We start from the raw sequence: 14471 nt of genomic DNA, 5'->3' as shown, positions 1-14471 counted from the left end.
ACTTTCAATGAGCATTTGAAAACTGTATTGATATATAGCAGTCCAGTTTTTTCATTGATTCATATAGGAAAAAAACTCGACTGCTATATAACGGTTGAGTTTTTTTCGCACCTTGTATATATCAATGTAGTTCTTTTTCACTGAAAAATGGGGCAGCGGTAACGAACATTCCCAGTAGCAAAAAAAAAATTAAAAAATAAAAAATTTAAAAAACAATATATAATAATAATAGAGGTGAAAATGTGAAAGGGCACAAGAGAGAGAAATGCACGTTTTTTTTTTTGTTTTTGTTTTTTTTATGTTTTTTTTGTTTTTTTTTTTTTTTGTAAAAAAAAAAAATTCGATAAAACAGTTATAGTATATGAAACTAGTATATGAAACTCGTTAATAACGGAGGTATAACACTGGCTGGGGCGACATCTCGGGATGTTTCTGCAAAAAAGCTGCATCGGCCTAACGGCCTCGACATTTTTTTAGCAGAAACACCCCTTGATGTCACCCCAGCCAGTGTTATATCCTCGTAACTAACTCGTTTCATGTACTTTAACTATTACATCGCATGATCATCACGACTTTTTTCTTGGAAATTTACGCTCTCTTATAATATTCGCTTTATTTAAAAATATAAATATTTTTAGAAATACACATAGAAATACGCCCATTAGGTGCCTCTGCTCCTTCGCTGAAAACGTAATTATAGTGAACCCCTGCGAAAAATTAACAAATCACGTTCGTTAGCGCTTAGCCATTGCAGTTTTCCTTATTCAGTGCCAAATTATTGTCTTTTGCTTTGCAGAACAAAATAATATGGACATTTTGGATACTACGTTAAATAGTAAAAATGTTACACAGGATGATTTGTTCCTTTCGCAGACATTAATTGAAAATTGAGCGTGGTGGTGTTTTTAATGACATAGGTCTACTGACAAGAAGTTGTAAATGATGTACAATCGGACTATTTGGCAACTTCCAATTGTTTGACTTTGACATGGATTTATGGAGAAAGAAAAACCTTTAATTGATAAAAAGAGTGAACGTTTTGGAGAAATCTTGTCCGACTTGGATCTTGACGCGCAGGTACAAGGTCAAAGATCAAAGAACACGGACCGTTACACAAAATGGGCTTACAATACATTCGAGGCACGCCTGCCTAGAATAGCTGTGTTGAAGGAACTGGACATAAATAATCATTTTACGAGGTAATGCGAAATATTAATCACCTTTCCAGCTCTATTTCAAAATATTATCCTACGTTTTGTGGTCTTTGAGAACAATGTTTGAATAGTGCGAAAATTACACATGCAGCGATAATAATTCACACGAAGCGGTATAATTTGGTACCAAAATAAATGAAAATAAGCTTTCTTTCTGCACTTAAGACACCAAATAAATCATTTTATTGACATCTGTTCTGTAGAAGTCCATATAAAATTTTGTTCGAAGGTCTGTAGCCTACAAATGTTCTTTGCAAGTGTTTAGTAAGTAAAACGAACAATTTCTGGATAGTAAGTCGCACGAAAACAAAATAGTAAGTTTCACGCACAGTTTCCAATAGCTTACTTAAATGTGACGAAACTATTTTATTATTCTTTTGGTTACCAATTTGCAAGTGTGTTCCGTCTACGGTGACAGAGAAACAAATGTCGAAAAAGTATTTTAACAATAATTCATATTATTTCATAATGCATGTATTCATATAATTTCATAAAAGATTACTTAACTTGAAAATAAATAAATGAGACATTGATACTCAACAATATACGTTCCGCATGGCCCGTTAGACGGAACCCACATTCCGTCATCTGTAGAACTAGATATATAGAAAAAAATGTGCGGAAGGAAATATTACAACACTCATTTACTTTTCAGTATCTGCAATTTGTTACAGTTTCCGAAAACATACTCAAACTATCTTTTGCATCTTTAGTTTAGTGAATCAGTATTTTGTATGGAAGTCAAAATACTACTTTGTTTACGTTTCGCTACCTTTACGACACATCACTTAATGTTCAGCGCTTCCTTTTTCAGTTGTAACAAGTAAAGTTTTTGATGCTAAAGCATCAAGTCGCCTGATAAAAATATGATTTTTTCATAAATAAAAGAAAATATCAGTTTAATGGTTCGTGTATAAAGAAAAAAGGAACAATAAGTTGAGTAATGTTTATTCATAAACATGTTTTCATGTACTTGCCACATTTCTTGCTATAAACTTTGTAAAAGAGTTTTATGCAATAAATTTATGTTATGTTATAATAAAACATCATATTTGAAGCAAACTTGCTTAGCAATTTTGTCAAGAAACTGGTATCATTATCAAATAAGCAAGTATTGTTTGGCAATATTTACCCGAGACTCATTAATTTTCGGGGGGTGTTTCGTTAGTTTTCATAACTTACATATATTATGATTAATGTTAACGATTTTTTTTGTAAGTATAATTACATGTATATATCAATTAATACTGCTAGATGGCCCAGTGGTAAGTATGAAGAAGTTGTAACCTAGTAGGCGCAAGTTCGAATCTTTCGTATTTTTCAATGTAAGCTAAAGGAAGATCGCTGATATTGTATATAGAAATTATACAAAAAATGGGTTATAAAACTATAAAGCATCGTAATGATTCATTTAGAAAATAAATAATATTATTTTTTTATAATATACGTCCACAAACTGCAAATTTAGTACATTTTCAATTTTAACTCTATATTTCATATATTTCGTATTTTTCTATGCAAGCGAACTGGTATATAGAAATTAGGCCAATAAATGGTGATTAAATCATGATTATGGTTATTTATTATAATTTATATAATTAGTTGCTAATAATATAAGTCTACAAACAGCAATTTTACTGTAAAATTCTATTAAAACGCTATAATTCAATTTTAAAAGTCACTTTCGCTCACTTTCGTCAAAAAACTCACTTTCGTATTTTAGGCAAACCCTTGGACAAATTCTGTTTAATTGATTTTTATTATATCTTTTCACTATCTGAAACAGTTGATAAATCGTGTGTTTCATTTCTAGCACTTATTTAACACCTTGTCAACGAGCCTTGTAAAGTTATTCTACTTGTAATTCTACTTTATACATATACCGTTGTACTATACATTAAAATCCGTATGTTTTACTTCAGAATACGATAATTACCGACAAATAATTACCGATCATCGAATATTTGCAAAGTGACTATGAAAATATATAATTATGCTTAAGTATTGCATAAAACAATGCAATTCTACTGTAAAAGTGGTGTCTGCATAAAAATATTATTCTTATGCGCTATCGAAAAAATATATAATTTAGTTGAAATCAATATTCCCGTCGTTACATAATCTTATGTTAGGTAGTATTAGTAATAAAAATGTGTCAGACCATTGAATGTATATTATTGTACTTGAATATCGAACGAGTAATGAGTAATTACTTGTTTTTGTATACTGTTTTATTTATTTACTTCTTATTTTGACATTAATATGCCTGTGTTATTTGTTTTTCCAATAATACGAATTAAGCTTTAGTCACTTTATTGTCTTCATTTCTACCATACAATACACAATTTGTTGGTTAATATATTTTTTTACATGCCATATGTTTTATGCTTGTGATTATATATGCCATATAGTATGACCCTTGATTGGTGAAATAAAATTATTCTATTATATTCTATTCTATGATATAGTTAACGTTTAATTGCCTTTCAGTGCGATAAACTATCATCACAAATATAGTTTATTAGTTTTCTCTGTGTATCCAATACGATTCCGGCCCCCTACCGTCATACCGAGATTTTGTAATTATTCATACAAAATTACTTTGATTAGTACTTTATCAGCTTTTATACCTTTTGCCAACTATTCACAAGATACCTGTATGTCTGTCTTATCAGCCATTTGTTACTATTAATAGATTTTATAACAATAACATACAACGTGTAGTATCGTGATTCTTACAAAGAAACAGGGAGAAATAGTTTATAACTAAATAACATAATAAAATAGAATAAGTCTCATAATGTATAAACAACCAGATAATTTAAAGTGTCATTTCAAATATCATGCATAATTTATTTTCATAAAAAGCAACGCTTGACACTTTGAAATAAGTAAAAGTATCCCTATATTTAATGACTTATCCATAGGGATACATCATTAATTCATTTTATAAAAATTGTAATGTTGCTTTTTAAGATGTCATTATTTGAATATTTCATTTCATTGAGCAGCGTTATTGTATGTTTGAATTTTTGAGATTACTGAAAACAATTGTAGTCTTTAATTGTTCAGTAATTCATATGTTTTTATTTACAGATTTTAAGACATTTTCCTGCCATAGGTATAATATTAAACTGTTACAAATATAGTCGCCGGTTTCTACCGGCGACTAATTAAATACTATCATGCGTTTTATCCATTATTTATACATTATAAAACACATGTTTGACATTTCTAAAGAATTAAAACAATAGGGATTTCTGAGGTTCAATGTGCCTTTAATCATAACTTGAATCATTGTGTCAATGCTTTTTGTTGTTGTTGTTGTTGTTTTTGTTAGAAGTTCTTTTGTTCTTGCGAATTCTTCAATATATTTTCATAAATTAAGTAACAAATACCGCCATATAAAAAACATCAGCACACAGTCAATAAACATCACCATACCAAGTAACAAGCAATCATGTGTTCATCTTTTTTTAATTACAGTAAAATGAGGGCCAATACACAACTGACACTGACACTGCAGAGGTAAAATAACTACAATCGCAAAAGAAAAACAATACTGCGCCGTGTGATATAAAATCCCATCAAAAGTTCATTTGATATATAAGCATTCGTCCTATAGACAAAAAGTGAAATATTTGATCTTGAACAATTGAAATAAGTATTTTCTATCCCTTTACATATGAAGTTTAACTTTCTTTTATGTATATGTATGCTTTTGGAATCTGTGCGTGAAACTTATTATTTTGTTTTCGTGTGACTTACTATCCAGAAATTGTTCGTTTTACTTACTATACACTTGTTAAGAACATTTATAGGACAAAATTTTATATGGACTTCTACAAGAACAGATGTCAATAAAATGATTGATTTGGTATCTTAAGTGCAGAAAGAAAGCTAATTTTCATTTATTTTGGTACCAAATTATACCGCTTCGTACGAATTACTACCGCTGCATGTGTAATTTTCGCACAATTCAAAAAATGTTCTCAAAAACCACAAAACGTATAGGATAATGCACTTTGTTGTATTGTCATTTGAAGAAAACTTCCGCGCATAATATACGCTAGGTTTTGTTTTGATTTAAGAAACGTTTGTCACCTTTATTTAACATAATAAGGTACTTACCGGGGCTCAGCAGTCGCCATTTTCTCGTGGGTATTACCACAGGTGTTCGGCGCGTTGGTCACTACCCCCGGGCCAACTCCCCCCCCCCCACCCCGACTCACCCACTCTACCACCCTCCTACCTCTCAAAACCATGTAAACTGCTATTTTCATTTTAAACATGTTTTAATATTTGGTATTTGCTTTTAATTCAATAACCTTCATCTCCCACAAAAAATAAAAAAGTGATATATATATTAAGTAAAGGTATGCAACTCGCCTCTCATTTTTCAGCACTCCTCTTAATATGAACTCCATAACTCAAACATTTTTTCACCAATTTTCAATATCTTGGTACCAAATGGTAGGGAATTGATTACTCTTAAAGGAATTTAAGCTGTCATTACAATCATTTTAAGTTTTAAGCTCGAAGTCACTGCAAGTGTAACTCGACAGAGACCTGACCGCTGGGTTTTTGTCAAAATTACCCGACTAAACGGCAGTTTATTCGAAATGAATGAATATTTTTTTTGTATTGCGCATATAAATATGATCAAATTATTTTATTATTTGTAATAACGGTTCAATCAAAACGTCATATAAAACTATAACAAACCGGTACCGTTTTCCGATATGTCAAATTTCAAATCTAAATGCAAGCAATTGTTCTGCAGAGTGCTCTCCTCTTTATTTTTTTGTACGGAGTATTTTCATTGGTCTAAGGTTTTCATACAACCAAGAAAATACTCCATACGAATACATCCGTTTATACATGTGTACTTTCATTTTGGATGGAGAATTTAACAAATCATTAAAACGGTTCGTTATAGTTTTATATGATGTTTTCATTGAACAGTTATTATAAATAATAATATAATTTGATCATAATTATATGCGCAATACATTTCCAATACTGAAATTTAGACAACGCCGATCTTCAAAGGAAATTTCTGTGTATTTATACTATTGTGTTCGAGGTCCTTATCCGAAGACTGACGGAAAGGGCCGGGTAGTTGCGATTGTGATTAATTTTTTAGCATCAAAACAAAACCGGTGTTAAGTAGTCGATCAACACCGCTCAGACCGATATTATTTCGTTTCTAACAAGACAAATACCGAAATAAGGGAGATCATTAACGGTTTTTTTCGAGCGGAGATTACCCTCGCTGCCGATTTTCGTGTCACGCTGTTCTATTTTGCACCATACAGTCGCTATAAAGTAATAAAAACTATCAAACAAAAGAAATAATAAGAAAAATTGTTTCAACTTATTTTTCAAGAATTATCAACAATTCAACTTTATGTTTATATCAGTGCTCCAAACCGCCCCCATGTCAGTTTAAAATGACGTCATTACGACGCCTTTATGAATGCACTGAATTTGTATATTTAGGATGACGTCAATACGCTGCTTACGAATCGGCGCTGATTTTTCTTACACAAATTTTTGTCAACTGATATGGATCAAACCTGGGTGATATGCTAATCTAGCATCATATGAAAAGAGAACATGATTAGAACGGAAAATATCATTAAAAATGCGTTTTTATTCTTGCCGTATTCTTATCGAGGAAGAAAAATAAAAGCCGCAATAACATGTAGTCCCTAACAACAGTTTATTGGCAGACACATGTTTTTATTTTCTTCTTTATGTATAGTTACACAAAATCACGAGGAGTGTTAGAATATATAAGATGGGTTTTTATGAAATAATTGATATCAACTGTGGATGATCCGGATTGATTTTGGTTATAAATACAGGTCGTTAAATTGTACCTGTAAGTTTGCATTCAAGAATGAATATCTCAAGGTAGAAGGAAATAGCTTTACTTTAAGTATTATGAAGGATTTAAACTATTATGATATGTATATCACTATTATAATACGTATATCGAACTCATGCTGCCTTAAAGCTGTCAGTCAAAACATCTGTGTTATCAGTGTTCTGACAGCAATCAAACAATGTTCAGATGATTATATGAGATTCGATGAACACCAGTACTGCCGGGTAGAAGGGTTGTCCCCACCCTCAGTCTGGTAGACTAAAATTACGTTTATACCTTAATGGGCGGCTGAGCCTCACGGTATTTTTAATATGTTTTATTACTAATGTTAAGCATGCTAAGGATGACGTAATTTTACCGTTATGAATGATGTTGTAATTTCATACGCGGTTGTAAGAAAAAGTAACGGATACAATGACATAAATTTTCCATTAAAAATTGTTTTATTAAGGTACACAGTTTAAAATATAATTAAGAAATAATATATCCCAAACTGTGATTTTATTGCTCAATAAAATCACTGTTTGGAGTTCGGATGCGGGGAATTATATCTCGAGGGCGTAGCCCGAGTGATATAATGATGCGCATCCGAACGACAAACAGTGATGTTATCAAGCAATAAAATCACCGATTTCGATATAATATTTCGATTCTAACACGACATCAACAAATAAATGATGCAGTCCACGATAATTAGCTAAATTGCGCCTGATTTGTTTCCGTACTTATTGTCAGCGCGTCATATTTTTAGTGGTTACGTCACGTGTATAATGATTACGTCACATATCTAAATATAGAACGTCAAACAGTGATTTTATAGCAAAATAATACACACTTTCGGTTCTTCTATGTTCAATACGGAAAAATGCGGGTCGTGTTAGAATTGAATATAATTAAATATGCTGGAAAAAATATCTGACAAATGTGTGCATTTCGAATCGGAATATCCATCCTCGGGGGCCCGCCTGTCGGAGGTAACTCGGCAAGTCTCTTTACCGCCCAAATGGGCGGGTCCCCTCAGGACGGATATTCCATATCAAACCGCAACATATGATAGGTATTAAAAATATATACTGGGTTATGAAACAACACATTGAATAGCAGTATCTCTTAAGAGATAAATTTTTGTGTGTGCGTGTGTGGCTTTTTCAAACTGATTCTCCTTAAAAAATTCAAAATATTTAGATCTATAATATCTATAATAGATCTATAATCATACCTTTTGGGTTTTGATACCAAGTTATCTACACTGTGTACATGTATATCCAGTAACGCTGGAATGTGAAATAACCTACGATTTGTGCAAAGGTAACGCCTAATCTGTGCAAAGCTCTGGCCAAAAATTCTCAGTAAGGAAACGGGCAAAAGCTTTTATAGTTACAGCGCGTACATCTGTCGTGACATTAGACTTGAATCTTTATTAAAATTATTTCTAGGAATGTATTTACTTTTTAAGATCTTTCGTGCAAATGATGACCTCACTACCGTTTTGAAGGCGACTTTTGTGTTTTGTCGGTAATAATTAGTACATAACTCATAACCTAAAACTTAAGTGTCTTGATATTCGGTATAGATCTACCTTAGATATGTGCCAAACTACTATAGTCATATTTTACTTTATAGAAGCGGATAAGATATCATTTAGGTGGTAAAATATTATTTAGGTCCTTTTGTTATCCGTTAACATGGTCAAAGTTCAATTGGCTAATTTCGGTGTAATACAAGAATTTACGCACGCGTAAAATGGCTGCGAAGGAATGGCCAGCTGTGCACTGAATACCTTGATAAAGGGCGAATAAATTGCTACCTTGACGAATATCTGTTTAGATCTGCGCAGTTGTTGAAATTAACGACAGGAAAATTCAAATACGTCTGCACTGGTAGTACTCATTTTATACTGTGACAGGACGGGTACACCTTAGTCGATGTCGTATTGTGCCAGCAATCTGACACCGTTTGTCGTATTTATATATAGACAGTGTTGCTCATAATGCTTTGAGCATTTATTTATTATATCCCATTTTAAAAACGATATAATCCTTCAATAAGCAAATGACCATCGGTAAAACATCAAATTTGAGCATAAACATAGTAATATTATAAGACATTAAAAGCATCAGACCCGTTATCAAATCTAACCAAAATAAAACACCACTGTAGCACCGCACTTTGGGGTCCGTCGCACTTTGGGGTCAGACACCAAAGTGCATTACACTTTGCATATCACTTTGGGTTCCAACGCACTTTGGGGTGAAAATCGAGAAATCGACCCCAAAGTGCGTAAATTTGCTACATATCAACGCACTTTGGGTGCCAGAGTTCTGAAGGTGTCAACTGAGTTCTGATTAAATACTGAGTACTGACTTATTTTCGATCTGCGACATTGGAATATTTGAGGTGGAGTTCAAGATGACGGTTGATACTTTGTTTGATGCTTAAGTGATAAAAGTTTCATTAATTTTACCACTTGAAATATCTAAAAATTGTGTTCATATAACAAGGTACTCTAGTACATAAATTGTAAATGAATTCCTAAAATTGAAAGATGCTGCGAAAAATATCATCCTTTGTCAGTCATTTACTTGATAACTTTTGGTGCCATTTTGTGCCCCATTTTAAATATGAAAGTTCTTCACTAACTGATCAAGAGCATTTAAAAATCTCTAATGATTCTTCTATAATTCAGGGCACATGTTTTGCGTCTATATAATATCTTGATATTATTTAAATATGATTTAGTTCCGTAACAACCGTTCGCCAGAGGCTTCTTAATGGGAAATCTTACATACTTCTTTAGAAAGGGCAAACATGAATTTTATAGTGTTTAAGTAATGGTATCAGAGAAATGTAAGATGCTCGTTACCTGAATAATTTAGCGATAAATGTGAAATAATTTGTAATAAAAGTAGCAAAATGTTAACAATGTAGTATTGTACTTCCGTATAAATATTAATACTAACTAACTTTAACTGTACTCATTGCCAAAAAGCAACAGATGAAAAAGATGGTTCAGGTAATTGGCCAATAAGTAACTTGTGTATGCTATAGAAGTACACCAAACTTAAGAAGCTTTTAAGAAATACAAATAACAGCAAAAATGGGCCTTTAAAACGTTAATTTTATAATCTCGAGGCGATTGACACCTCACCATCCCCTCTAGACCCCTCGATGAGAACTTTACATTTTTATGAAGTTCCGTTCTTAATGTGTGACTATATACTAACATAGTTTTACTGCCTGTACGGACTACTACTACTTAAGGCCGCATCTACACCTAGTCAAGTTTCTTAAATGGCACATTCACGAATTCGAAAACCTAGCTCATTGCCGTTTTCCGGTACTTTCTGTACAAAGCTCTGGGGAATTTACCTAATTGGAGTGCAATAACGAACTCTATGTTTTTGGCCTTTTTGAATTAATGTGAAATAAAACAGTTATTTCTTTGTAAGAAAATAATTAAATATCACTGTATGAATAATTCCATACAAAAAAATAAAGTGATACACAAGTTTACGCAGAAAATATCTTTATTTATGCCACTACGACTGTTTTAATTTTATTGATTTTTATTATAAACAATATTTTTTTAAAAGAATTGCAATAGATATTTAAGCAATCTTTATAAAAAAATTTCAAACACATCCCTTTTTTTTACCTTAAACGGTAAAATAATGATAGAAACTAGAAATATCATGTAATTGTGTTATGTACTTCATTCGGTGTAATTCCCCAGAGCTAAATCCGTAACGTACCGGAAAACTGTGTTTAGCTATGTTTTCGAAAAGGTCAATTAAGATAAGCTAAATAAATGGCCTTTCCAACATTTTATCAGGGACATTTTTTTACTGAAATGTTTTATTTACATTTCCCAGGAATTATACTTTTGTCTTTGCTAAGACTATCATATTTCTATAAAATGTTAATAAAAAAACGGGAAAAAGGATGCAATTATCTAAAAACAATGGAGTTAATGAAAGGTGTTACATTCTTTTAAAATAAATGGAAAATGTAAGAAAAATATTTTGAGCTTATAAATTGATTTAAATTGTTTATTTGATGAAAGTTCTTCACTAACTTATCAAGATCATTTAAAATCCCTATTGATTATACTATAATTCAGGGCACATGTTTTGCGTCAATTTAATACCTTGATTGGCTTTGATTACAATATATCATTTAAAACATCATGAAAATTAATTTTTATTGATTGATTTTTTATGTGGTTTGTCTGATGTTAAAAATAATATGTACCTGTTTAACGCACTATGGGGTCAAAATTGGACCCCATAAGGCGTAACGCACTCTGGGTCGGACACCAAAGAACGTAACGCACTTTGGGATCGGACCCCAAAGTGCGTTGGACCCCAAAGTGCGGTGTTACACACCACACGTGTGACATTTACTATATAAAAAGCGGCTATTTAAGTTTTTTTTAAAATCAGAACCAAGTCCGCACAGTTCTATCCAAATCATTTCAAAAGAAAAATACAAAACTTTAAAAAGATAACTTTCTCCGAAACGAACTTGGTTCCTAGTTTCAAAAAGTCAACATATGGATATATTTAAAAATTCAGATGTTTTATGACAAGCTCTTACACCGATGCATTTTGTCCAAATGCAAAACTACCTTTAGGTGGTCGCATAATTAAATTTTAGCCTGGTTCCACGATATTAAATCTCGGTTAACTACATACAGTTGCACAGTCCATTATTTGTATACTGTGATAAGAAAACATTGTCTTTTCATGTGATGGAAATTTTAAGTGCTGTGTTCATTTCTTTTAACTTCCCATTTCACATTTTTGTTTTGTTTTCAAAAGGAATATCTAGCAATTTTTGTACAACATTAATCTGTATAAAATCAACGGAATGAATACACAAATTGTTTCAACAATATTTCAGATGACACGAATTACTAGTGCTCTGTTCAAGTACATGCTACACACCACACAGGATAAAAATAGTATTACCGCCATATTCAACATATTATGTATTATAACAACTTACCATTTGCATCCTTAGTAAAAATGAAAAAAAAATAGGGAAACAATAAAAAAGAAAAAGTTAGACAACTTGTGAGGGTCGAAACGTGAAAAAAAATCAGTTGTATAATATCCTAATGACTTTGCCAACTTTGCCATCGAGACATCTAAAATTCTGTTTTTTATCTTGTACTATATTGGTTGCTAAAACGTGTTTTACCTATTAAGACAAATATTGTTAACTTTTGTCTACACAAAAAATGCAACGTTACTCTCACATTACTATAGCGGCACAGTATATAGTATAAGTTTGAAAAGGTGCTTGGATTGACAAAACGTACAACTTATTTGGATTTTAAGTTATTTGGAGCTCCACAAACCAAGTGTCTGTGTTTTTTTTTTCACTGTCCTATGTAACTTGATATACACGGTAATATAGCTGTCGTAAATTCAGACAGGTTCTGAATTTTTCCAGCTGAGTCAATGTTTCAAAACAAATACATCATATCTTTTATGTCTTGACAATAAGTTATATACACTGTGTATATCCCGTAACACAGGAATGTGAAAATACCGCACGATTTGTGCAAAGATAATACCGAATCTGTGCAAGCTATATCCGAAATGTTTAACACGGAAAGTAAAAAAGCAAACATATACTAAAGTTAATGAAATTAAAAAGAAATGAATACGGCTGGTATGACATTAGACTTTAATCTACATTTCAAATATTTCAATTTTAAGACGTTTCGTACGACTGAAAACCGGACTACAGTTTTGGAGAAGACTCTTGTGTTTCTTCAATTTTAGTACAAATCTATAAAACACAAAAGTCGCCTTCAATACGCGAACCGGATCTGATCATTAAAAACAAATATGTTTTGGAGGTTTCAAATTGTGAGATGTCGCTTAGCAACCGTAAGCGCTTTGAGCGGGAGAACCGTCAATGTTATAGTAGGAACCATTCAGGAAGATTCTGAGTTTTCGCTTTTAAAGCTGAAGGTTTTATGATAACCGCCGTATGAACACATCTGCGGATGTGTCTTAATTCAAAATTTTGCCATTCAATGTTTAAATGTTGAATTTTGCTCCAGCCGGTACTGGGAGTCGTGGACGGTAGTTTACACTTGACAGTACCGTCCATGAACAAGCTTAACCAAACCGAGCCTGCTATATTTTCAATTTTGCCGTTTGGGACTTTCTTTAGGGATTCTTAAGGCCTAAAATCGTGAAACTTAAAATAAATAAACATCGGCATTTAAAACGAAAAAAATAATAATACAAAAAAATGAATAAATATGCTCAGAATTAAAATAAAATCAATATCGTATGTGATTGTTAGGCCGATGTAAAGCACTTTTCATTTTTAGCAATTTTGCACCACTGATTATTCTGGAGAAAAAAACTTTTTAAACGAATGAACTGAAATTTTACACACAACTTTAAGGCTTAGGCAAATCTTGAAAATATATTTTAATTGCGCGTCATGTTGAAGACCATCAGTGGAGTCCTATTTTATATTTATAATTAATTGTGCAGTTTAAGACATTGAATGAATTAAACAAAATAGCCACTTCAAAGAATATTTTTAAAACTACAGAGCATTAAAACATACCTTGCGCTGAATTCATAAGTAGAATCCACGTATTTGAATCTTCACCACTATCTTGATCAGTCTGTCGAACACACCTCTCTATTGTTCCTTCAGTCGTTTTACCATCAATGTATGTTGAAATGCATTCCGAAGTAACACGTGTTGGAACCTGCTTCAGCAAAACAGTTTTTGTCTCTAAAGTCTCTTCCGAAGTCATCATGAAAAGGTCTTTGACGGTAATTCATTATACAGTGTTATACGCCCATTAATGGGACGACACAAACTGCCAAACTGCGCATAATGAAATTACATTTAAACTATGGGATTGCTTGCGCATACAACTTGCGCAAGAAGGGTTGTTCAAAAATTTTACATTTAAGATATTAATTTTTAAATGTAAGTTAACTAACAAATAAATCAATTTAAAAGCGATTGGTATATAGAGTGTAATAATAATAATATTTATCTCAAAAGAATGCACATGCTAAACAAAGATACCAAAGGTTTAGCCATGTAAAATAAGTGATGAGGCAATTTATACCTACAGTACTTATGATACATGTATATCGTAAGATTTTTTATGAAAATGTCTCCTGCATTTTACAGGGTTAAAGAAGGAACATTCAAACTAATGCATATTAATTTCTTTGCATGAAAAAAATTAAAACAAACAGATGTATAAAATAATTAGGGTCACCATTTTACCTTTTTAGTCTTCTTTTTTTTTACTCTTTTAAGGTCACTTTCAAGCGCATTTAACTCAAAACCAAGCAAACAAAAAATTAAGA

At 31.9% G+C, this 14471-nt stretch overlaps 1 protein-coding gene across 1 annotated transcript in view; it reads right to left on the bottom strand.

Annotated features, from left to right (window-relative positions):
- The window catches only part of LOC132760596 (protein mono-ADP-ribosyltransferase PARP14-like), a 92172-nt gene extending 78199 nt beyond the window's left edge, over nt 1-13973 (bottom strand). The window contains exon 1 of the mRNA XM_060752604.1: nt 13705-13973. Within this exon, the coding sequence (XP_060608587.1) occupies nt 13705-13903 (199 nt within the window). The 5' untranslated portion in view covers nt 13904-13973. The remainder of the gene's footprint in view (nt 1-13704) is intronic.
- Between the last annotated feature and the right edge of the window lie 498 nt (nt 13974-14471).

This window comes from Ruditapes philippinarum, unplaced genomic scaffold (genome assembly GCF_026571515.1).
Source record: "Ruditapes philippinarum isolate M1 unplaced genomic scaffold, ASM2657151v2 ctg1341_1_1_1_1, whole genome shotgun sequence".
Taxonomy (NCBI): Eukaryota; Metazoa; Mollusca; class Bivalvia; order Venerida; family Veneridae; genus Ruditapes; species Ruditapes philippinarum.
This window is presented reverse-complemented; position numbering and strand designations above follow the sequence as displayed.